Raw genomic sequence first — 27,531 nt, forward strand, 5'->3', positions numbered from 1 at the left:
ATTTTTCATAACTTTGGAAGGCTAAAGACACTACCAAAAATGTAGTCTTCACTAGTTTTTCTTAGTTCATTAGTATAGTATAATTAGTGTAGTTTATCTATCTTGTATTTGTAGCTAGATTTGGATGAATATTAAGGAACAAGATGGAGAATTGAAACTCATGTGACAAAGGTGACTTCTCTCCTATCACTTTCTTTTTTGTATTTGAGTTCATGTTTAACTATAATACAAGTATGGTATTTTCTTTCATTCTCTTCATGTTTTACTAAAGTTTATGGCTTGAGTTATGGATGAACTTTCTATAATTTGTTATTGATGTTTAATTGGTTATTTGATGATATTATTTTGAACAAGTTATTTAACACTTTTGCTTATCTAATCATGATTAACTGGCCATTAATTGTGAAAATCTTAAGGTATTAAGTTTGCAATGAGAGTTGAAATTTAACACTAGTTCAAGAAAGTGTTAAACGTAGGGAGTACACTCACAAGAGTAGAGGTGTATTTATGTGGCTTTAGTGACTTGTTTCATCTAATGTTATAGAAGAAATGAGGTTGTAAATTAATTTCATAACCATGAGAGTAGGTATGACTTAGTTATAAGTATAGGTGATTCACTATGAGAGTAGGTTTCATATGTATTAGGAAATTACATCGTAACGAGCCAAGATAATAACATTCAATTAACCGATAATTTCACTTGTAAGAGTAGTGAGACATTCCATAGCTCTAGGAGCTTTCTATTGTTACTTTTATTACTTTTGTTTCATGTTTATAGTGTAGATTTAATTTTTGCACTTGTAATAGCTTAAATAATAAAGGAGTTCAAAAACCATCGGTAATTGACAATCTTTCCTGTGGATTCCACCCTTAATATCCTATACTCAATCACAACCTATATACTTGTAGAAAATCGCATGTGGGGTATTTAAAATTTTAGAAATGCAAAGCTTGACTGTAAAATGAGTTAAATTATTATATGCATATGCTCGCTCATCACTATTAAACAAGTACAAGGTCTTTAGTTTGCTCTATTATCTAGACTAATATCAAATTAAAAGCAATAAAAAGCAATTATTTCACTAATTAATATTCTAAATTAACTTGTATAGAAAAATAAATGGAGAAAATGCACCAAAACTAAAGTTTAAGGGTGTAGAATCCATTGTAATGGTCTAAAAATACAAGTAAATAAATTTACCTCTTTTTACTACTTTTTACTAACTAGGGATTTATTTCCAACAGTAATCAAAACTCATTCTCATGATGTATGATATTAACTAGCCTAGTCTTCCTTAGTCTCATGGTAAAGATGTAAATCTAGTTCATTTAATACATGAAATGTTCAAGCAAATTAACTTAATTGTACCTCTACAGATAGGGTGTAAATTGTAGTGTGTTTATAGGTAAAAGTTGCTAGGTAACCATGTTATTTGAGCTTTATTTTGTATAGAAATTACTTAATTTTGCTTGTATATTGTTCTAATAAGTGAAAAGCTCAGTTGAAGTGAAAATGAATAAAAAAACATGGTATGAAGAAGCAATGAAAGAGGAAAAAAGTCAAGAGGAATGGGTTTGGCAGGATTGACACATTTCAGTATTTTGGTGATAACTTAAGCTACACAAATCTAATTGAGATGATTCTTGATTCAGTTCGAAGCTCTGAGAATTCTTTATGAGATATCAAAGTCTAATTCTCAAGTTTTCATAGTCAAAAATCCAAATTACTGAAGTCTAGTTGTGCTGTGATGCTTTTGCAACCAGGTCTCAGTATTTTAGGCATATCTCAGTGCCCAGACTTTTAAATAACTTGATTCTTGTGGTGTTGGAAAGTCTATTCAAAGAACTACAACTTTTGTATTTTTAGAAAGAATTGATTCTACCTATTTGATGGAGTTTTGAGGCTTTCAAAAGTGATCCACGTGCTGACCGGTACGGATCCACTGGCGGATCCATGTTCAGCGCCGGACTTCACAAATGACTTCACGCCGAACATCTCTAGACCCTTTTATGCTTTGTGCTTAGTCCAATGACCAGCACCAAACATTGGCCTGGTCTTCATCGCATAAATGTGCAAAAATACGATTTTTTGAGTCCAATAGAGCCTATTCCTACCCTGTTTAGGATATATCTTCAAGAAACTATAAATAGGGGTTCTTTAGGTCATTTTTAGGGTAAAAAACATTAGTCTATCCTAGTTTAACATCTTTTTATAATTTATTCTTGAGAGATCAAGATCAAATGGAGGCGAATCAAGGAGCGCGCAAAGAGAAGATTGGAGCAAGTAACTGAGAAGTTTTCTTACTCTTTCTCTTATCTTTGTAGCAACTTTTTGAATTCGTGGTTTTAACCTCTAAATCATGTTGAACTAAATTGTTCCTAGGGTTAGAATTTTAATGAAAGAATTTGATTAATTTTTCTAGTTTAATTTCTTGCCTTTTACTATGATTTATTTATCTTGTTCTTAATGCGTGTTTATGCATGATTACCATGAACATTAATGTTGGGTTTGTATCAAATTGAGAAAAGAAATACAACCGTGTACTAGACAGATAAACACATAGAGACTAATCACGAGAGTAAGTTGGGGTATGTGTGATGCACCTATGTCACTGGGAATCTTAATGGGTTCAATTGAACTCTTATAACCATCAAGAGAGGCATAGGATTTAATTAAACACACTTTAGATGCATCAAGAGGTGGTCTAAAATATAGTTGTGTGATGCATTCATAACTTGGTAAGAAATTAACTAGATAATTGATTCAAATTCTAAATTAAACCTAAAACCCTAGACTCACGTCTATTGTTTTCTCACCACTACTTTATTTAAATTGATTGTTTCTTTTATTGCTTAGAAAATACACTCCTTAAATTATAATTTTGTTATTTTGTTAGAATAATTAAAGTAGAAAATTAACTCATCCATGTGGGTTCGACCTTGAAATACTCCAAGTAAATTATTACTACAATTGACCCTATGCATTTGCAGGAATTTGTCGATCAAGCTTTTAGCACAGTTGCCAGGGAACGACGCTTAATTTTTCTACTTTGGTATTTTTTATTTTATTTTTTATCTTATTTTGCTTGTAGTTCTTCACTTTTAGTTTTGATTTTTCTTGCTTATGTGATTGGTGTATGACCCAATTTCAAAAAGGCGATTTGGATTTTGATCCAAAAATTGAAAAAACTGCAAAGTATTTGAGGAAGCAAACTCGCTTGCAAAAACAAACTTTGCAACTATCTTTCACTAGGATTTCATATTACCTTAGAAATAGTTGAGTCAAGCAATTCTGACGATGAAGAAATGGCTGAGGAAAACAGAAATAATGGCAATAATCAACAGTAGGTAGTGCAACCACCTGCAGGACTTCGCCTTTGGGACATCCAACATCTTGTAATCATGGCTTTTTCCCACTACATCAAGCTAAGTGGTGAAGCAAGGAATTATGAGTTCAAAACTGTACACTTCAGCATGTTGCCTGCTTTCCATGGTTTAGCCAATGAAGACCCGCTCTCTTTCATAAGGAAATTTTATTTGGTTCTTCAAACTTTCCATTTGATTGGAGTCTCAGAAGATGACTTACGAATGAGGTGCTTCCCTTATTGTCTCAAGGATCGTGCAAAATCTTGGTTATTTCATCTAGCTGAAAGATCTTTGAGGGCATGGGAAGATATTTATAACATCTTTATGACCAAGTACTACTCACCTTAGAAGACCATCGATTTAAGAAACAAGATTTGCATATTTTCTCAAATAGAAGGAAAGCCAATACATGAAGTATGGGAGCACTTTAAGCTACTAGTTTCTCAATGTCCTCACTACCAATATTCATTACTGCTGCAAGTGTAATTTTTTTATGATGTGTTGACCTTAACAACCCAAAATATGGTGGATATTGCAGCAGGAGGGTATATTGGTGACAAAATTCCGAAGGAATTAGTTAGTCTCTATGAATTGTTTGCTAGCAGTTCTCAATAAAAAGCAATTTGAGGTAAGAGAGTAGGAGTGCATGAGGTGAATGTGCCACAGTATTTGGGTTCACAGGTAGCTGAGTTGAGTCATCAAATGCAACAGCTCTTAAATCGAGTAGCTCAATCTCAAGAATCATGTGCTTATTGTCACATGTATGGCCATTCTGCTGCTAGTTGCTATAATAGAGATCCTCCCACCATGGTAGAAAATGTTAATTTCACTGAAGCATATGGTGGGCAGAAGTTTGTAGTTAATGAATGATCCTTTTTCCACCACATATAATGAAGGATGGAGAAACCATCTTAACTTTTCATGGAAGGATCAAGAGGTTAGGCCTATGGGACCACCTGGGTTTCAAAATTTGTAACAACCTTCTCAATATCCTCCTCAACCTACTCAGGAGAAGAAGTCCAATGTTGAAGAAATGATGTTGTAGTACATGCAAAAGGTAGACCAAAAGATGAACCGGTTTGATAAACTTGCTCAATCTCAACAAACCTCCATTCAAATGAAAGGCAAGTTGGTTAGTTGGTAAAGGCAATAACTAAAAGGGTACTAGGAAAATTGCCTAACAGCACTAAGGTGAACCCAAAAGAAACTACTATGGCTGTGACTCTTCGTTCAGGCAAAGTATTGGATGATCCTATCATTAAACCCAAGACTAAACCAAGTGAAAAGCAAGATAGGAGCAGAATTGCTATTGAAAGTGAAGGAATTGGAGATTCAGAGAATGGCTCATGCAAAAAGACTCAAGGTGAAGATAATCAATGTATGAAGGTGCTTAAGGTGAAAACTTATGTGTCGCCCATCCTTTTCCCCCAAAGATTTAAGAAAAAGCAACTGACAAGCAATATCAAAAGTTTGTAGAGTTACTCAAGAAACTTCTAGTAAACATGCCTTGTTCTAAAGTTCTTGCTAATATACCTGCTTATGCAAAGTTCTTGAAGGAGATAGTGTCTAATACAAAGAAGTTAGAAGACTTTGCAGAGATGTCTCTTATTGAGGAATGTAGTGCAGTGCTACAAAATCATCTTCCTATCAAGATGAAAGATCTAGGGAGTTTTACTGTGCCTTGTCAATTTGAACATATTCTTGTTGATAAATGTCTATGTGACCTTGGATCTAGTGTTAATTTGATGGCTCTACCATTTTTCAAGAAATTAAACTTTGCCAATTTGGGGCCTACTCAAGTGATTCTACAATTGACTGATCGTTCAGTGCATTATCCTATTGGTATTATAGAAGATCTATTAGTTAAATTCGATAAATTTTATTTTTCTGCTGATTTTCTTGTTCTTGACATGGAGGAGGATATTTCTATGCAAATTATCCTTGATAGAGGATTTTTAGCTACTGGATGGGCTAATATAGACTTACTTGAAGGAAAATTGACTTTAAGGGTTGGTAAAGAAAAAGAAGAATTTAATGTTTTTGAACCCTTAAAATACCCTTCGTACGAGGAGTCTTGTTCCTATATTACTATTTCTAACGATTTGTATGGTGAAAAATATGCATTACAACAAGATGTAGAGGTCACCCCCTTGCAAAATCATCATGCATATTTTTCTTCAATAGTTCAAAAGTACAATGGAGATGTGAAAAATTATGCAAAATCGCAGGCACATGCTAAGGAAATTGTGAAATCATCCGAACCATTTCATCCACCATAATCATTTGTGACCCTATCTGGTTGAAAATGTTAAACATAGCGCTTCTCGGGAGACAACCCAATTTTCTTTTTAATTTCATTTAATAATTTTCTTTGTTTAGGATAATGGTGGTGTTTATTTGCTTACAATTTTATTGCTTTCTAGTTTGGGTTATTTGGTGGTGTATTGAACTCCTATTTGTAGTGTTTTCTTGTCTTTTCATAGGTTGGTAGGATGGCTTCCTGAACTTGCCTATTGAATAGTAATTAGCAACTTCTCGCACCCCACTTGATCTTTGGCACTTCATTTGTTATCAGAGGAGCTTCACTTTCACCTCTTTTCTTGTTATTATTTCCTTATTTTATCCCCAACATTGAGGACAATGTTGTCTTAAGTGTGGAGGAGGAGTAAATGGGTGAAGTAAAATTTTTGAAATTTTGGGCTAAAATTTTTCAAATTTTTATTGTTGAGTCCCTGATAGGCAATGGCCTATATTTTGAGTATTATTGTTAAAGTGATATGTGTATGAATCTATTAAGTCTTAAATGATATTGATTTAAAGTGCTTCTTTGGTGAATATTTGGTACTTTGAGACTTTTTAAAATTTGGCTAACTTTTCTAGACATTGTAAATATTTTTCAAATATTTTTCTTGTGAATCTAGCCTAATTATTAATTTTAGTTCTCCATATTATTGGGATATGAAATAGGCTTTTATATTCTTATTTGTGCTTATATGCTTATCTTGCTTAGTTGAAGTATACTCCACTAGTTGTCGTTGCTCAGTAACCAGAGGTCTTCAACTAGAAGTGTCGACTTCGCGTCAAAAAGTGGCAATAGCTATGAGTATGTGATTTTTAACAGTGAAAAGCTTAGTAACCGGGCTCTTTCATTAAGGAGATGTTGGAGTTCGCGTCAAAAGGTTTAAACGGCTAAGAATTAAGTGTATTACCCTAGTTAAAATGTGAAAAATTTTAAGTGTGGGGGAATTTAAAGAAAAATAAAGAGAAAAATATGAAACAAAAAAGAAACAAAATTATGTGGATATAATAATGGTCTATGGATCCATATAGTTATATGTTTGAGATTTTGTGTAATAGTTGGGCCATTTGTAAGAAAATGCTTGTTAAATATTTTATATTCCTAATTTAGTTAACCAGAGTTGAAAGTGTCGATGATGTTTAAAGGTAATCGAAGAACCATAACTTTGATTTTCACTATTAGCACTTGACACTTGTTTAGAATGGTTGATTTAATAATGGTAGTCTTGAATATAGCCATTGTTTGGATTTAATAGATTTTATTCTTGTACTTGAGGACAAGCATGGACTAAGTGTGGAGGAGTTTGATAGGGTGTAAATTGCAATGTGTTTATAGGTAAAAGTTGCTAGTAACCATGTTATTTGAGATTTATTTTGAACATAAACCACTTAATTTTGCTCGTATATTGTTCTAATAGGTGAAAAGCTCAATTCGAGGGAAAATGAACCAAAAACATGGCATGAAGAAGTAATGAAAGAGGAAAAAGTCAAGAGGCATGGGTTTGGCAGGATTGACATGTTTCAGTATTTTGGTGATAACTTCACCTACACAAATCCGATTGAGATGACTCTTGATTCAATTCGAAGCTACAAGAATTCTCCACAACTTTTATGAAGACATCAAAGTCCAGTTCTCAAGTTTTCATAGTCAAAAATTCAAATTATTGAAGTATAGTTGTGCAGCGATGCTCTTACGACCAGGTCTTAGTATTTTAGGCATATTTCAGTGCCCAGACTTCGAAATGACTTGAGCACTTGCTTTTCTCATCGTTTCTTTTCAGGCTTTCTAGGTCAGAGTAATTATCTTCTTTTTTTAGTTAAATTACTTAACAATAATACATAAACTGAAAATTTGATATACATGTGTTCCAATTGATAATTTGCTTTTGGGTATGATTTTAGATGTCAACCCATTTTAGGCTTTACTTAGGGTTTAGAAAATTGGTTCACTTAGAGGCTAGTTCCTTCTATTCCTTCAATATGTGAGCATATCTCAAGGACTAGCTTTTGTTATCCTTGATTCTCATATTTTGATAACAATATTGGTGTCTAAAGTGATTATATCTTGATGAATAAAATTCCAACTTTTCATTTTCTTTTTAGTCATACATTTTCAATGGGTGTTTTGTTTGTGCTTAACTCCTATTGTCTACTTTGTGTGCTTCTCGATGAAACAGATGTTTGTGTATTTGGACAGCTGATTCTTAGTGTTCAATGATTCTAATAATTTGACCGTTAATAGTTCTGATATTTAAATTGTATGCAAACTTGGTGTACTTAAGAGTTTGATTTGAGGGGGGTCAAAGGGGACTTTTCTGACACCACTTGTTGCCCTTAGGATGAAATTGAAAATTCATGAAAAATTTTGGGTTAAATGTGAAATTTTGGATAAGCTTTTGGAAAAAATTTGATAGAATTTTCTCTTATAAATTAACGAAACTCCCTGCTAGCAAATCCAAATTTCAACAAATTCAAACACAAATAATATTCGAACATCCAGTCCAAGTAATCTATGCATTTTCAACAACACAAAACCACATATAACACAAGTTTATCTCCCTCAAACTTAGAGTACACATTGTCCTCAATGTGTAAAAAGAAAAATCAAGATAAAGAAAGTAATACTCCACTATTATAGTGATTAAAATGCATACACATGAAGTTTCACAAACCATTCTCTGCAATTCTACAAATACTGCAATTATATCAAAATAGAAAACCTTATGAGTTCCATTTTTTATCATTAGTAATGAAAAGATTGAAAAATAAAAACAGAAAACAACTACAAAGGTTCAAGTAATGCAAAAGCAATAAAGGCATGAAGAATCTTCACGAATAATGACTAGCCTTTGTCTTATTATTGTATCTATATAAAATAGACAAGAAACTATTTAAGGTGCAATTCCACACATCACTTCTTATGCATCTAAACTCATCACCCAAAATACCTAGAGTAACAATTACAAAGCATATGTCCTCATGGAGGCATTTACAAGATCACCATATCATAACTATTTAGGAGCAAAGTCAAAATATGAATAATATCCTATACACATATTCAATTTCAATGCTTAAAATGCCACACAAATTGTTAAATTTTCAAATTTTCAAAATTCATTATCCAATCACTCTATGTGAAGAATAAGTAATAATTTGGTTCATTACAACACTTAAACTTCCATTTAAATGCATCATTTTTCAAACTAGATAAAATAGCCATTCTCCAAAGCTTACAAATTCAAAATTTCCAAAATGTCAACATATAATGAATGTATATTTGTAAGCATCATAAACAAATCATATTTCGGTTATTTAAATCATCCAAACATGCTTAATAACATTCCTCAACAACGGCATCAAAAACTTAACGAGACTTTTACTTAACACCAAATATTTAAAACCAAAATAATATATTTTCTACAAATATATAGATCGTTATATTAGGTATCAATCTCATGGGGAAGATTGTCAACTACCGGTGGTATTCGAACTACTTTATTATTTAGACTATCACAAATAAAATAAGTAAATCTAAACTATTATCTTGCAACAAAAGTAATAAAAATGACAAAAATGAAACTCCAAGGGTAATGGAATTCCTAACTACTTTTGCAAGCAAAAATTACTGGTTAATTCAGTTTATCATCTTAGCTAAGCCATAGCTGATTTCATAATGCACATGATACTTGCTTTTGCTAGTGCACCAACCACACCTATAACTATCATTCACCTACATTTCATGATGAAGAAACTAGTTATAGATTCATTAAATTCTATGAAATTACAAGGTTCAAACGATAAAGGTAATTCCCTACTTTTGTGAGAATACTCTCTAGATTCAACACTTCCATGAACTAGTATTATATCATAATTTTCATTGATGATACAACACCTTTAGAACTACAATTTATGTATCTATTGCACATATACATTTAAATGGACTATAAATTCAAATTGTAAATTGTGTACACATTTGTATTTTTTCATGACTTGATTTAAAATATTGCTTTAAATAAGAACTTCTAACTAATCTTGCTTTAAATATATTACTATTTTCATCAAGCAGCTTTACATTCCCTATCCACATTTTGATGCCAATCTAATAACAATCTATCTTTAATTTATCTTTGTTAATCTGGGCAACTTGATGCACAGAGTCGGCCATAGAAATTAGTTTACTATAAATTTACATTTGAAGCAGAGACAACTTATAATTTTGTTTCTTGTATATCAACAGTTTACAATCTTTAGTCTCCTTATAATACTTTTACTTTTGTATACAATTTTACAAATTTATCACTCATATTTTTAAACAAAATTTTCCTTAAGAAAGTTTACAACAATTATGAAGTAGCTACTATATTTCTCATATTCATTATATATTCATTTTGACCTATGGAAATTTTATTCTTGACTCAATATTTTTTGGTTTCATAAACATATATTAGGTTTTATATTTGTTTAATTTTTTGTCATTTAATGCCTTTTGACTAATGAATTAATATCACTCATCAAATATATACATAGGAATACATATAATAATTAATGTCCATATATATTTTACTGTGTTTTTTTTTAAGTGGGAGATTTTGAATCTATAACCTCCTACTTACAACCTCCCACTTATATTCTCGCCCACCTTACCATTCAACCAATCCTTTGCCCCATTTTACTGTATTGTTTATTTGTAGTTCAAAGTAAATTTTCTTTTTTTTTTTCCTCCTAAGGGAGGAGTGTGACTTAAGAAGTAGGGAAGGAATAGGGAGATTTGCAATGTAAATTTTCTGGTTACTTTTTACAAGATATAAACTTTTCGGTATATAAAGTATACGGGTTTTATAATATATACCACATGAATCAATCAATCAAGCATCTTAATTAATATGCTTTGCAACAAAACACAATGATGGAACCAAAGATTTGAATTGTTAAAAGAATCCTTGTTGCAAATTGTGGAGTGCAATTGCAATAAAAATTTATCATAACTATTCAATGATTTGGTATATTTTCACAATAAATGGTTTCATCATTATCAATCAAGGAATGGATTTTATACCTTAACTTTGAGTCAAAAATGTTCTTGGACTTTAGATCATGCTAATCCCTTTTGTCAAAAAGTCAATATCCACTAATTTGGTACTTACAGGATTTTTCATCTTCTTTTGAGGGGATTGATACTTGTGGTTTTATCTTGATTGAATAAATAACAAGTAGAACTTCGGAAATCTATTCATGCTTCTGTTTATTGTTTGAGCTATGGGTATGGAGATCCTCCTCCCATTGCTTGGTTGGAGACTCAAATTAATTACAGGGATAGTGGTGCAAAGGTCTGAATATCAGTGCTTTTCCTTCCGTTCAAGGCAATCTACTGATTGTTTGCTAAGCAAATTATTCCCTCCAAAGATAAAGTGAAGAGAAAAAGATACTTGTATCAATTGAAAATGAAATTGGGTCCTACAATTACCAAAAATGTTTGGGTGCCATTTTAGCAAATATTGAAAAGGTCAATTTTGATCAGCCAAACAAGGTTCAAAGTTTTGCTACTATTTTTATTTTCCTTTTTCAAGCCCAAAAAGTTGTTGTTTTGCCGATGAATTAAGTTGCTTCTGTGGCATAATCTTGACCGTTGATAGGTTGACTTTTAATCTTAGATATGAAATCATTGCAAATGGAACTTGTGAGGCCCAGATCACTCTGTTACTCAATGTCTTTCTCTTGTCGGTATTTGATAACTAGATATATTATATTGATGAGCTCCTTCTTTATTGTAGAGGGGATGACTCCTATTTATACCAATTATCTTATTTTCAAAGGTGTTGTATACGGAGAGCTTCCAAGAAATAACTTACCCATACAAGAGAAGATTAAACTCAAGCCACTATTGTCCCTAACATTGCCTAAAATATTGCACAAAATTGCTAAGATTACAAACAACTCTTTTAACAACTTTTGAAAGAAACCAGAGTTTTGTACACAATCACATTCACTCAAGCCTAAGGTGACAAAAGAATTAAGCCACTTATGAGCGCTTGCGAGTTGGTTTAGTCAAAGTTCAATTTGAACTCAATCAAGTTGACCTCAAGTCGACCAAGTCGAGCTATCGAAGTCGAGCCAAGCGTAGAGAAATTTAACTCATTAGCTCGCGAGCCAACTCAATATATATATATATATATGTATGTATGTATGTATGTATGTGTACATATATATACACATATATTAATTTTATTTTAATAGTGAAATTACATATATGTCACTAATATTTTTATTATTTATTAAGAATAAATGTCTATTTTATTCAATGTTCAGAAAAATAAAATAATTATTTTTTATTTTTTTAAACTCAAGTAGGTTCAAAATCGAGCTCAACTAGGCTCAAATTTGTGGCTAAACTCGAACTCGAGTTTTACATTGAAACTCATCAAGTTCAAACTCGAGTTCAAATTTGGTAAACTTGAATCGAGCTCGGCTCGATTAAGCAAAATCTCAACTCGACTCGATACGTTTGCAATCCTATCAAGACTATGCAAAATTAGATCACTAGAAATAAAAAGGACTTAAGTTTTTATAAGAACAATAGTCATTTGAATTAACTTTCTATTGGATTTTGAGTAGGTTAGAAATCCTTTTGCTTCAAAGAATGTTTTGAAAGAATGAACGCAGACATCAAACTCTACTCACAAGGAAAACATGGAAAGAAATTTTCTTTACTAGTAAGAGTATGTTGATTTCAATTGAAAGATTGAATATGGACAACATAATGGACAAGTGAAAAATTTTGAATTCAGAATCAACAAAATCTATTATCAATTTGATGAGGGAATTAGACTTGATATTTGACTACTAAAGAAGTTTGAGAGAATCGTTAACCTTCGCCTATGGTAAAAGTATTTCTTTCTAGAACCTTTTTCTCCTTCTTCCCTTTAGAGCTCTTCCGGTCAAAATCTCTTTCATCTCTCCTATGGGAGAGAGACTGTTGATCTTAATCTCTGTCTTTTGATATTTACAAAACAAATGAATAGTACTAATATCTCCTCAAAGATCCTTTCAATTATGAAGTAAATCAGGTTCAAAAATCAAATGCAATTGAAAGAAATAAAGCTTGCTAAAAACTGTCGGATGCTTGTGAAGGCAAGATCGAACGTCCGATAATCATTGCGCAACTTCGGACGCATGAAGAACTCCATCACCGAACGTCCGAAGGAAATAAGACATTCTCCCTAACTCACTGATCTCGATCGGAAGCAAGCATCAGACGTCCGATAAGATCCTTCAAATTTGACGAAAACTGTCGGACGCTCAAAAGACAATACCGGACGTCCGATAGAATTGAGATATTCCTTCTAATTCATTGTCTGCTTTCGGACGCAAGCACTGGACATCCGATAGAATTAAAGAATTTCTCTCAAACTTACTGCCTACTGTCGGACGCGAAATTCAGACAGACCGGACATCCGATACCCCAATAACTAGTTGACTGTTCAACTACTTTCTATTCGTTGGAAGCATTAATGAAGCACTTTTTTGGTCTTGTATAAATAGTGCATGTTCAGAAATTTCAAATAACTTTTGTAAACTGAAAATACAAAAGATCTAGAGTGATTTTAATGAAAAAATACTCTTCAAAAAAGATTTATAGCCTTGGTGGTGTGAAGTTCGTTGTAAGCTTTTCATTTATGAGTGAATACTTCAATAGTGTAGCTCTGTGAGGGTTGTCCTGAGGGATAGTAAAACTTCCTAACTTGACCAAGTGGAGATTGGGGCAAGGAGGAAGTGAACCTTCTTTTGTACACAAGATTGGTTGTATTTCGTCAATTTGAAGAAGTTTGTTTGAATTGATCTACAAGTTCAAGAGAAGTTTGGTAGTCAATTGGTTTGCAATTCTTTCCTTCTTATTTACTTATTGTTATATTGTGATCCTTAAATTACTTATCTCTTCTACTTCTCTCAAGTGATATTGTTCATTCATTGATTGATTCATTGTGTGATCATTTAGAAAAGAGGGTAAATTTCATATTGAACAAAAAGTGCACATAACTAGATTAGTTTCTTAATCAACCTAATTCACCCCCCTCTTAGGTTGTCTTCGGGTCTTACAATTGATATCAGAGTTTGGTCTCCTAGAGATTAAACTCAAACGGCTTAGAAGTAAAGATGACAACCAACAATGCTATGTTTTTGGAAAGATAATCTGTGATTAGACCACCTATGTTTAATGGGTCGAATTATGTGAGTTGGAAAGAAAGAATGATTATCTTCTTGCAATCGATTGATATTGAATTGTAGTTTATTGTTAATGAAAGTCCATATGATACCTCTATAGTAGATGATATTACTCATAGACCAAAACCAAAAACTAAAAATGAATTGACTGCAGTTGATAGAGCTCATCTCACCTTAAATGCAAAAGTTATGAATGTGTTATATTATGCTTTAGACTCAAATGAATCTATTAGAGTCAAGGGATGTAAGTCAACTAAAGAAATTTGGGACAAATTGCGAGAAATTCATGAAGGTAGTGAGAATGTTAGATGACAGAAAAAATCTATCTTGATTACTAAATATGAGTCGTTTAAAATGGAATCTCATGAAAATATTAATCAAATGGATTGTAGATTCAATGATCTCATTAAGGATTTAGAAGTGTTGGAAAAGGAATACTCTCTAGGTGAGAAAAATAGAAAAATCCTGAATGCCTTGTCCAAAGATTGGAAAAGTAAAGTGACTGCTATTGATGAGACTAAAGATTTGAATACTATGCCTATTGAATCATTTATTAATTCTCTGACCTCTTATGAGCTGAAACTTAAGACTAAGGTACAAGAGGAAGAAGATGTAAAGGTAAGAAGGAGTATTGCTCTAAAAGCTTCTCAAGATGAAGATGATTCGGCTTCCTTGGATGGGGAAGATGTTGAAGTTGATGACAATGACCTTGCTCTCATCACAAGGAGTTTCAAAAGAATTATCAACAATAGGAGATTCAGCAGAGGAGAATCCAGCAACACATTTCCAAATCAATTCAACAATATAAGAAACAAAGGAAAGCAAGAGGCCAACAAAAAGCAATCTGAAAAATACTTTGAGTGTGGCCAGCCAGGACACTACATGAATGAGTGCCCAATGAAGAAAAAGAAAAAGGAAAAAGTTGAACAAAAATCAAAGTTTAACAACTTTCAAATCACATGGGATGATTGCAACTCGGATGGTGATGTTGAAGAAGAAGAAAAAATCTGTTTAAATGACTTTCATGGCCATTGGTGATGATGAGATAACTACTTGCAACCCTCAACTTGACAGTGATGAGGAATCTGATCATGATGTTAATTCCTTCATTGAAAGATTGCATAGCAGCTTGAAAGACTCTTATGCTAGGAACAAGGAATTAAAACAGAAAATCAATTTTCTTATCAGGATAATGTAAATCTTTTTTGACTGAACAAGAATCTAAAAGTTGAAAATGATAACTTAAGAAAAGTTGAGACTGATCTACGTGCTGAACTTGATAGAAAAATAAAGTTTTGTGAGTTGTTCAAAAAGGAACAAAATAATTTAAAAAGAAGAATGGATAATCTAAATAAATTAATTAAACACAAGAAACAAGTCTGTTTTCAAAGAAATGAACCAAAACCTTACTTTGACATTCATAAGAAAAGGTTGAATTCTAATGCAAATGAATTTACCATTTATAGAAGAAGGCAAGTCAGATTTGTTAAACCTGTTTATGTAAGCAATTCCCTGACTACGTGTAGTTTCTGTTGTCAAGTTGGTCACATGAAGAATAATTGTTATGTAAGAAAAAATATGAGAAATAACATGAAATGCATGTGAATAGTTAGACATAATGCTAACTCTCAAGGACGATCCAAAAACTTTTGGGTACCATATATTAGTTCTTGAACTCTTGAATAGGTGAATTTGGTGAACATTATTAAGGAATCAAAGTGATTCATAGACAGTGAATGTTCAAAACACATGACCGGTGATCCATCACAACTCATCAAAACTCAAGCCAAAGTCTTGTGACAAGTGACATTTGGAGATGACATGAAAACTAAAATAATTGAAGTAGGAGATATTGGTAAGATCGGTGAGATTCTTATTCATAATGTTCTTTTGTAATTTTCTTTTGATGTTTCTGATGTTTTGAACTGGGTTTCCCTTGATGTTTTTGAATATTACTGAATTTATGATGACAAAAAGGAAGAGAAATAAATAATACTGATCTAATGATACTAAGATTCTCTGTTTGATACTTCTTTTATTTCTCCATTTGATACTTCTTTTGGTATCAATTCTCTGAGATATGTTGGTGAATGTTGGTATATTGGTGACTGCTGCATTCTGGTATCATTTCTCTATTTTTGTTTGAAATATTGGATTCTCTATTATTGTATGGTTGCTGATTTTTACTCTCATCTTATGATGACAAAAAGAGGGAGAAATGGATGTTATGTGAAAGGGGAGTTTTTCTGAGATTATAAGTTTAGTTCTTAAAAATTTTTGATGCAATGAGTGAGAAGGAGTTGATGCTCAGATGCTCAATCTTTTTCTTTCTTCCATCCATTGTTTTGTCATCATCAAAAAGGGAGAGAATGTTGATCTTGATCCCTGTCATTTGATGTTTACAAAACAAATAGATAGTACTAATATATCTTCAAAGATTCTTTTAGTTATGAAGCAAATCAGATTCAAAAATCAAGTGCAATTGAAAGAAACAAAGTTTGCTGAAAGCTATCGAATGCTTGTGAAGACAGGATCGGACGTCCGATAATCATTGCGCAAGTTCGAACGCATGAAGAACTCTATCACCAGACGTCCGAAGGAAATAAGACATTCTCCCTAACTCATTGATTTCGATCGGACGCAAGCATCGAACGTCCGATAGGATCCTTTAAATTCGACGAAAACTATTGGACCCTCACATAGACAATACCGGACGTCCGATAGAATTAAAGAATTTCTCTCAAACTCACTGCTTACTGTCGGACGCGAAATTCAGATGGACTGGACGTCCGATACCCCAACGGCTAGTTGATTGTTCAGCTACTTTCTATCCGTTGGAAGTATTAATGAAGCACTTTCTTGGTCTTGTATAAATAGTTCATGTTCAGAAACTTCAAATAACTTTTGTACACTGAAGATACAAAAGATCTAGAGTGATTTTAATGAGAAAATACTCTTCAAAAAAGATTTATAGTCTTGGTGGTGTGAAATTCGTTGTAAGCTTTTCATTTATGAGTGAATACTTCAATAGTGTAGCTCTGTGAGGGTTGTCCTGAGGGATATTAAAACTTCCTAATTTGACCAAGTGGAGATTAGGACAAAGAGGAAATGAACCTTCCTTTGTATACAAGATTGGTTGTATTTCGTCAATTTGAAGAAGTTTGTTTGAATTGGTCTACAAGTTCAAGAGGAGCTTGGTAGTCAATCGGTTTGTAATTCTTCCCTTCTTATTTACTTATTGTTATATTGTGATCTTTAAATTGTTTATCTCTTCTACTTCTCTCAAGTGATATTGTTCATTCATTGATTGATTCATTGTGTGATCACTTAGAAAAGAGGGTAAATTTCATATTGAGCAAAAAGTTCCCATAACTTGATTTGTTTCTTAATCAATCTAATTCACCCCCCTCTTAGGTTGTTTTCGAGCCATATAGAGATCAAATTTGGTCTTTTCCATGGGAGGGAGCACTCTCTCTAATTTTTAGTTTCTCTTGTTTGAATAAATTCTCTTCTAAGGTTTTTTAGTAGGAAATTCTTCTCTTCTAAAATCTCCTAGTGAGAGTTTCTTCTCTCCTATATTACTTTAGTAAGAGTTTTATTTTCTCCTGAGTTTTTCCTTGTGAGATTTTTTTTTCGATTTTACCTTCTCTATGAAATTTGAAATTTTATAGATCTAGAATCTAGTTTCTCAAATCTATAATTTCTCTATTATTGTCAGATCTAATTTTCTTTTGATTTTGTACTAGTTTTAGTTAGATTTGATTGTCAGAAGACATGCACAAATTGTCACGCTCCATTTTTTTTAAAAAATAAAAATCTAAGTATTTAGGTGTTAGAAAAATGAATTTTTTATTTGAAAAATGAGTCTTTATTTTAGAGAATAAACAAAAGAAAAGGGCCTAAAATGGGACTTAAAAAATTGCGATGGTTTTAGTCCAAAATAATAGTCTAAAAAGGATTTTTAGAAAAAAAATAGGAGTCGCTACTTGTTATTGAATTAAAATGTACCAAGTCACCTAAAAATGTATTTTAATAAAAAAATAAATGAAACCCTTTTTAGACAACTCCAGGTCTTTGAAAATAAGATAAAAGAGTTCGGGAGTCACGGTTGAAGAAAAGGAAAGCAAAAATTTGATAGAACCAAACCTAAAACACCCTTTCAATCTAACTAAAACTAGTTGCGTGATTGAGTCGAAATTTTTCTTAATTTAACCTATAAAACTTATCACATTTGGATGTTTCTACATGGATGCAGATCTAGACCTAATGCATATCGAAAGGGTCGAAATATCTCTTCAAAATTTAATTGATACAAATCACATTAATTGTGATGCCCAAAAGTGATTTTTAGAAAAGGTCATGAATATGCAAAAATGAAACTCAAAGAAAAGAAGGATTATAATAAATAAATATATGTGACCTAGAGGAGAGAAATGCAACATAACGGATATGAGAGATTAAGATTCGTGACTCAATTTTCCTTCTTATAGAGGAGATACGAGCGTCCTAAGGCTAAGAAGCTATATTCGTCTATTTTCCATATTTGAAAGGTGACTCTCCTAATCCTAGCTAAGCAAATGAACTAACCTATGTCTAATTTCCTAAATGAAATGCAAGTCTAAATGTCATGTTTTGCACACATAGGAGTAAGGGGGATAATATATAGGGATGGCAATGAGGACGGGTGCCCGCGGTTGCCCGCCCCACGGGGGATGGGGATGGGGATGGGGCGGGGTGGGGGTGAAATATTTACCCCAGTCTTAAAACGGGGCGGGGGATGGGGCAACGTACACCTGCCTCATCCCTCGCCCTGTCCCCTGCATAAAATATATATATATATAATGTTTGTCTAAAAACCTTAATGAAAATGTAAATACGAGAGCCTAATGGAACAAGAATTCTTTCCAAGGCCTATGATATCGTTTATAAGCAGTTCTAACAACCATGAGTTTGTTTTTCCCTTCATTTTGCTGATTTTCTCTTTTATGTTTTCCATTGATTTTTACCTTTTGTTATTTCTGGATTTTAACTGTTCTTGGTATTTTTGGTTAATGTTTGAAAATTCTTCCCTTCTCCTATTAGTTCTAAAAAATTCTTGGACATATGAGGAGAGTTTTGCTTTTCGTAAGTTAATTTCTTTACTCGCGAGGGACCGCGGGGGACCACGGGGGAAACGGGGCGAGGCGGGGCGAGGGATGGGGGGCAAGGGACGGGGGATGGGAAGGGGGACGGAGGGAGTTATTTGACAACGGGGTAGGGGATGGGAAAAGGATCCCCCGCCCCACCCCCGCCCCACTGCCATCCCTAATAATATATAGAGGAAATATCATGCAAGATGTAAAAAGATCCTAAAATGAAAAACATGTATGAAAAGCAATGAATATCACGCAAAAAATGTGAATCTAGCGGGAAAATGGCCTAAAGGGTCTAGTATTGGACTATCCCATCTGTACATGTGAATGATAGATATTTGAAAAGATTTTATTATGTTTGTTATGATAAGAGTTTATCTGATAAAGTTTTCCAAACGTTTGTTCCTATTTTTAGGGAGAAATTTTCAAAGATAAGATTTTGATAAGGCCTAAAAAGCAAGTTCAGAAGGCTAGTTGATGTGTTTCAGCCAAAGGATTTGTTCACGTGCTTTGACTATTTCAAACATTTCGATTTTCACAACAGAGGATAAGTCTAGATAATAAGATCTTATCATGTTGCAAACAATCCAGGAAGCATGTAAATCTTCTACGGGATATCAGATTTCATTCTTCAAAACACAATCTCATGAAGCCTATAAATAGAGCCATTTGTCAGGCTCTTTACACACCGATTGAACGAAGACTACACTTTCAAAACTCTCTCCTCCCTCTTCTCTATCTGCTCTTCTTAATATTCTTATATTCCTGCTGGTTTTGAAACGAAATTTGCTGGTTCTACGTCCCTCTCATAAAATAGAGGAAGACTTGTTTAATCCTGGGGAAACGTTTCAATACCCTGAAATAGTTTCTTAGGACAGTGTTTTCAAGCACGACTCAAGTGTTCAAGTGTTAGTATTGTTCTAGCCATTTATATTACAATCTAAGAAACAAGGGCAGCCGACAGTGTTAACACCCCACAACCATCCGCAGTCACAGTCGCACTACCTTTTGCGAAACCATTTCCTGACGTCTCTAGAATTGAGGTTTTTGTTGACGAAAACTTCAAAAGGTGGCAAGAACGTGTCTACTCTCTACTCGACATTCATGCAGTGGCCTATGCACTGACAGAATTTCAACCTACTGCAATTGTAGATGTCAAGATACAAGAGTCGTGGCAATATGCCAATAAGGTATGTCGACATACAATTTTACAAACACTTTCTAAGGAGTTATTTGACGTATTCTGTAGCTGCAAAGAAGCCAAGCAAATTTGGAAAGCATTGGTAACGAAGTTTACCGCTGAAAACGGAACCAAACAAAAATTTGTTGTGGGAAAGTACAATCAATGGCAGATGACCGACGACAAAAAAATGAAAGCTCAGGTCACAGAATATCAAATATTATTCAAGGAGCTGAAAAATGAAGAGATCAAACTGCCCGAGAAATTTGATGCAGGCATGCTAATTGAAAAGCTACCTGAGTCATGGGCCGACTACAAAAATAACCTAAAGCACAAGGAAGAAAATTACACAATTGATGAACTCGTGAAACACATCCTGATTGAAGATTCACACAGGAAGGAGTTGAGAGCTGCCAAAGCAAAGGAGATGGCATTTAAAGCTAATCTAGTACAAAGCAACAACAAAAGGTATGCCAATAAGTCCCAAAGTAACCAGTCTTGGAATCCCAACTACAAACCAAAGAATCCCAATTTTAAGAAAAAGAAAGGCAATTGCTACAGTTGTGGAAAATCAGGTCACCATGCTGCTCAGTGCAGATATAATAAAGGTGACAAAGCAACTGGTAATCCTCCTAAGGCTAATTTAGTCGAAGGAGATGAAATAATTGCTGCAGTTATCTTAGAAGTAAACATTGTAGCCAATGTGAAAGAGTGGGTGGTAGACTCTGAAGCTACTCGGCACATATGTGCAAATCAAGAAGCGTTTTCCTCCTATACTCCAATAAAGGATGATGGAGAGGTAGTCTACCTTGGAGACTCACGAACTGCTAAAGTTCTTGGTAAGGGCAAAGTGTTCTTGAAACTCACTTCAGGAAAAACTTTGGCCCTTAATGATGTACGGCATGTTCCAAATATTCGGGCAAATCTTGTTTCTGTGGCTTTGCTTGAAAAAGTTGGGGTGAAAGTGTCATTCGAATCTGATAAGATTGTAATGACAAGAAATAATGTGTTTGTACGGAAAGGCTATTGTAACCAGGGACTTTTTGTACTTAACATTTCTAATGTGATCAACGAGAATGCTTCTTTTTCTGCTTATATTGTTGATTCAATTTCTTTATGGCATGCAAGATTAGGACATGTTAATGTGAGTTATATAAAGAAAATGCAATCTTGCGGTCTAATTTCTGGTATTAATGAAAAAATGGACAAATGTGAGATATGTGCAGAAACTAAAATGACAAAGAAGACTTGTATAACTGTTCAAAGAGAAACTGAACTATTAAATTTAATCCACACAGATTTAGATGATTTAAAACAAACTATGACTAGAGGAGGAAAAAGATATTATGTTACTTTTATGGATGACTACTCTAGATATACTAAACTTTATTTACTTAGAAATAAAGATGATACTCATAATGCCTTTTTATCTCATAAGTCTGAGGTAGAAAATCAACTTAATAAGAAGATAAAAAAAATTAGGTTTGATAGAGGAGGTGAATAGTTAGCCTTAGATAAATTTTGTGAATATGTAGGCATAATACACGAAATAACACCTCCTTATTCACCCGAATCTAATAGAGTAGCTGAAAGAAAAAATAGAACACTAAAAGAAATGATGAATTCTATGTTAGTCAGTTCTCATGCTCCTGATAATTTATAGGGAGAATCTATCTTATCTGCATGTCACTTACAAAATAGGATATCTCATAAGAAAACTGGCAAAACCCCTTATGAATTATGAAAAAATTATAAACCTATTTTGAAATATTTGAAAGTATGGGGGTGTCTTGCTAATGTATTGTTGCCTGAACCTAAGAAAAGAAAATTAGGCTCTAAAACTTCTGATTGTATGTTTATTGGACATACTGAACATAGTGTTGCATATAAATTTCTTGTTTTAAGAAGTAATGTGCTTGATTGTAATACAATTATTGAGACAAAGAATGCTGAATTCTTTGAACATATTTTTTCACTGTCTAGTAAAATTTCTCATGCACCTGTTGCAATAAATAGAGAAATAATTCCGAATGAAAAATTAAGGAGTAAAAGGTCAAGAAAAGAATTTTCTTATGGAAATATTTTCAAACTTTTCTTGTTGATAATGATCCTTTAACATACTCCGATACTATTTCTTCCCCTGATTGTAAATTTTGGAAAGAAGCAATTAAATCTAAAATCGATTCTATCTTGACAAATAAAACTTGGATTTTGGTAGACTTACCTCCTGGTGCAAAACCTATTGATTGTAAATGAATTTTTAAAAGAAAATATAACTCTGATGGCTCTATAAAAAAAGTCAAAACTCGTTTAGTAGCAAAAGGATTTTCCCAAAAATAAAATATTGACTATTTTGATACATTTGCACCAGTAACAAGAATTGCGTCTATTTAAGTTTTATTTGCTTTAGTTTCTATCCATAAACTTGTCATTCATCAAATGGATGTCAAAACAACCTTTTTAAATGGTGATCTAGAAGAAGAAATTTACATGTTTCAACCTGAGGGGTGTATTGTATTTGGACAAGAAAATAAGGTTTATAAACTAATTAAATCTTTTATGGCCTAAAACAAGCTCCTAAACAATGGCATGAGAAATTTAACCAAGTGTTGATAAAAGATGGATTCTCGTCAGTAGAAGTGGATAAATGTGTATATGTCAAAATTATAAATGATCAATATGTGATAATCAGTTTGTATGTGGATGATATGCTTATATTTGGTACTAGTCTAGATATTGTAAATAGTACTAAATATTTTTTGTCTTCTAATTTTGATATGAAAGATATGGGTGAAGCCAAAATGATATTGGGTGTTAAAATCATAAGGAGAGGTGATGGTATAATGTTGTCACAAGAACATTATACAGAGAGACTTCTTAGGAAGTTTAAAAATTATGATGTGACACATGTGAGTACTCCTTATGACGCTAACACTTGTTAAAGAAATATTTGAGAGCATTGGTTTGCATTAGTCAGACTAATGAAATATTTGAGAAATACCATGAATTTTGGTATCTTGTATAGTGGATTTCCCACTGTATTAAAGGGTTACAGTGATACTAATTGGATCTCTGATTCAAATGATACAAAATCCACTAGTGGTTATGTGTTCACCCTTGGTGGTGGTGCAGTAGCATGGAAGTCAGCCAGACAGACAATCATTGCTCGGTCAACTATGGAATCGGAATTCATAGCTCTAGAGTTGACTGGTTCTGAGGCGGATTGGTTAAGAAATTTATTAACCAATATTCCTCCTATTAAGGATCTGTTGCCTCCTATGTCTATACACTGTGACTGTCAAGCAACTATTGCCGTTGCAAAAAATAAATCTTATAATTGTAAAAGTCGACACATGAGATTGAGACATGATGTCATAAAGCAGCTGCTTAAAGATGGAATTATTTCCATTAATTTTGTGAAATCAGAATTGAATTTGGCCGATCCTCTGACTAAACCTGTAGCAAGATAATTAATTCTTCAAACTACAAGGAAAATGGGACTTGGGCCAACGGTTGTCAACAGAGATGGTAACCAACCTATATGATTGGTGATCCCATGAAATAGGTTCATATGGGTAATAACAAGTCGATATTGACTATAAAGCACTTGAAATTTAAGTCCTTTTTAAAATAAGTGCTTTGACTGCTAGTAATTGTGAGGTTGAGTTTAAATACTCTTAATGAATTTATATCCCTTTAAAGAGGTGTATTTAGGGCAGTATACACTTGATAAATTCACTTTTATGTGAGTGGAGTGGGGCCGCTCCTATAAGATTTTTTTTTTTGGCCGAATCTTTAGAGTTCTCATGAACAACCAGGCAGGTGCACGGCCTAAATGCGCGAAACTGCATTGAACAGCAAAATTATGGGTTATAATGTGATTGATAAGATCTCTGTCATACAACAAGAATTATTGGTTCATAGAAAGATATTTTTCACCAATAATTCTGTAAGACATATTTTATTAATTTAAGTTTGGCTCATAGTCCAAAAGACACCAAACTGATTACATTAAGCTCAGACAAATCCAGCAGATGTTTATACTCTTTTGTCCAAAATCTTTTGAAATAGGTGGGAGATTGTTGTGAATGATAGATATTTCAAAAGATTTTATTATGTTTGTTATGATAAGAGTTTATCTGATAAAGTTTTCCAAACGTTTGTTCCTATTTTTAGGGAGAAATTTTCAAAGATAAGATTTTGATAAGGCCTAAAAAGCAAGTTCAGAAGGCTAGTTGATGTGTTTCAGCCAAAGGATTTGTTCAAGTGCTTTAACTATTTCAAACATTTCAGTTTTCACAACAGTGGATAAGTCTAAATAATAAAATCTTATCATGTTGCAAACAATCCAAGAAACATGCAAATCTTCTATGGGAAATCAGATTTCATTCTTCAAAGCACAATCTCATGAAGCCTATAAATGGAGCCATTTGTCTGGCTCTTTACACACCGATTGAACGAAGACTACACTTTGAAAACTCTCTCCTCCCTCTCCTCTATCTGCTCTTCTTAATATTCTTATATTCCTGCTGGTTTTGAAACGAAATTTGCTGGTTCTATGTCCCTCTCACAAAATAGAGGAAGACTTGTTTAATATTGGGGAAATGTTTCAATACCCTGAAATAGTTTCTTAGGACTGTACTTTCAAGCACGACTCAAGTGTTCAAGTGTTAGCATTATTCTGGCCATTTATACTACATGTTTTTCTCTCTTTTCTTGTTGTTTATCTTTCTCCCGCCACCTCCCCCTTTTTCCTCTTGTTCTCCTCTCTTTCTTTTGCTACGTTTTGATGATATTTATAAGGAAATCCAACCTCCAAACCCTCATCTCAAGGGTTGTTATGAAAGCTGACTTTGCTGGAAATTTTTGGGGCCATTGATCCATTTTCACAGCTGTTTTTCTTGATAAAAATCCAGTGATGAGGTGTCCCGTTGTACTGAGGGCTTGAATGGAGGAAAAATTTCAAGAAAAATGAATGGAAAATGGCCGAAAGATGCTGCTGCAAATTTTGTACTATTGCTCCTCTTCTTCGTACGAAGAAGAGGAGGAATCCAGCACGTGTGTGCGTTTTCCTTCCTTTTTTTTTCAAAACAGATTTTGATTTTTGTTTTCTGCTTTTTTTTTCTTTTTTTCTTTCCTTTTCTTTTCTGATTTTTAAAATGATTTTTGTTAAATGATTTTTCTCAAGAAATAGAAAATGAAACAAATAAATTTAAATAAAATAAAATTTAACTAAAATGAACAAAAGTAGGAATAGAATGAAATAAAAATGTTAAAATTTTGGTGTCTACACAAATATATTGGGTTATAATGATTTATCCAATTGGAAGATATGGAGGAACATCAATGTTATCTATATTTGTATTGATTTCTTAAATCTATTGTATCTATTGATTTCCGATCTATATATATATATATATATCTGTATCACATTTATTTGATGTATTTTCTACCATCAGTGTTGATTTATTTAATGAAATGATTTTTTCTATTAGAAAAAAATGAAGATTGTGAGAAATATGGATTTTGTGGTTGATTAATTGAAAACAGATATTATGTGAAGTTAAAGAATGAATCCAAGCACAATGAATGCTTTAAGGCATAAATTTGAATTTAAAATCAATTAATAAAAATCCTATAAAAAGATTTCATGTCAAATATGGATTTCACTCCAAAAAGTGAGGAATTAATTTTGAAAGAAATCAATCAAATTCTTTTCAAAAAAATAAAACCTATTTTTAATTGTTTAGAAAATGATTGACTGACTTGAAAATATCAGAAAATATCTTCTACACATTATGAAACATGTAGAGAGTTAATTTTGACAGCAAGACATAATTTTTTTAAAGACTTTCAAAAAAAAAACTTGAAGAGTGATCCTGTTATTGCCAGATAGGTTAACCTAAAGATCAGACGATGACTGAGAGATCAATGTTATCCCAACAATTAAATACAAATATAAAGCTAGATTGTTATATGCTCTTTGGTATAAATTGATCTTGTGTATCAAATCAATTATGCTAAGAACTTACCAGTGAGATCTTATGTGCCCAATAATACAATACTCTTACTCATAAGAGACGGCAAGATGTTCTTTTTTGTTGTGCATGGTTTTTTTTATTTATATGCCCAATGATACATTACTCTTGCACATAAACCTGATCTGTGCATTTTTTTACTTCTCCTGCAGGTGACCAAGAATGAAGGTAATCACCAAAACCATAGAGTAAATTCTCATGGTCTCTCATGGTCATCACAAGCAATTAGTATTTCTTTTTTCCTTGTACATTATCTTTTCTACAAAAAGAAAAGTTTTCTTGTTTCATTTCTATATCCAAGTCAAAGGAAAAATATTTAACTCCTAGCCAAGATGCTCAATTCTGATGATTAAATTAGTTGGATGAACTTATCCCTTTCTTCTCTTTTTTTTTTCAATTCGATGTTCAATTCGTTAGATTAAAATATTTTTTTGTTAGATTAAATTAGTTAGATGTTTAATTCTGAAGATTCTTCCCCCCCCGGGGCGGGGTGACATGGTTTATTTCGTTAAATTTTTTTTAGTGGACTAATTTTTACATATCACTGATTAACCGGAGAATGCCATCAAACTTGTCAAGGCACATCTGGTAAAAGAATGCATCGTCCCCGTGGGTAATTGTAACCAAAGAATGCCAACATTAATGATATTTTGCTTCCAAAATTTCTAAACAACATAATCTTCCCTTCTTTTCTCTTCTTTTGTTTCTCTACTCACATTTTCTCATTTTTTTCTTTTCTATACTAAACTCCCAAACTAGCCGCAAGTCTTCCTTATTAACATATATAATCTATGTGTGAATGCAATTGCCTCTAATTAAATTGCTTGCTGTTGTGGCGCTCTCCTATTGGCTGATTGGTGGTAGTCCTCCAATTGATTCCAATTTGATGAATTGTTGTCTCCTGATTTGTCAATTGGTGGTTGTCCTCTCAATTGCACATGAAAATGGTTATGTGGTGAGTTTTGATTGGTCAATTGTGATGAAATTTGGCCTTCTTTTTTTCTTCCCCAACGCATTTTCTTTTCCTTTCCCAACAGATTTTTTTTTACTATGCTCAATTGAATTGTTTTGATTTTGATTGGTCAGATGTTAATGCAGTGTTAAGTTTAATTATCACTTTTTTTTTTAGATTGTTATCGAAAAAATGCCCTCTTTTTTTTTGCGATTAATGCTTTGTTGGTTATTTGGCCACCTTTTTTTTTTGCTCCAACGGATCATATTAACAAAAAATGGCCTTTTTTTCTCTTCCACCAAATTGCATCTATTTACCAATACTTTGCAATTAATTGTTAATAGC

General features: G+C 32.8%; 1 protein-coding gene across 1 annotated transcript; it reads left to right on the forward strand.

Moving 5' to 3' along the window:
• The first annotated feature begins 4,578 nt into the window (after nt 1-4,578).
• LOC113693175 (uncharacterized) lies at nt 4,579-5,645 on the forward strand. Its single transcript, XM_027211749.1, has 2 exons — nt 4,579-4,761; nt 4,914-5,645. The coding sequence occupies exons 1-2, from the start codon at nt 4,579-4,581 to the stop codon at nt 5,643-5,645; spliced, it is 915 nt and encodes a 304-aa protein (XP_027067550.1).
• The last annotated feature ends 21,886 nt before the right edge of the window (nt 5,646-27,531 follow it).

The sequence above is a fragment of the Coffea arabica genome, chromosome 6c (assembly GCF_036785885.1).
Source record: "Coffea arabica cultivar ET-39 chromosome 6c, Coffea Arabica ET-39 HiFi, whole genome shotgun sequence".
Classification (NCBI taxonomy): Eukaryota; Viridiplantae; Streptophyta; class Magnoliopsida; order Gentianales; family Rubiaceae; genus Coffea; species Coffea arabica.

Coding starts and splice junctions, on each gene's coding strand:
- LOC113693175 (XM_027211749.1), top strand. CDS start 4,579: ATGGCTGTGACTCTTCGTTCAGGCAAAGTATTGGATGATCCTATCATT. Junction 4,762..4,913: donor AATGTATGAAGGTGCTTAAG/GTGAAAACTTAT, acceptor GCTTATGCAAAG/TTCTTGAAGGAGATAGTGTC.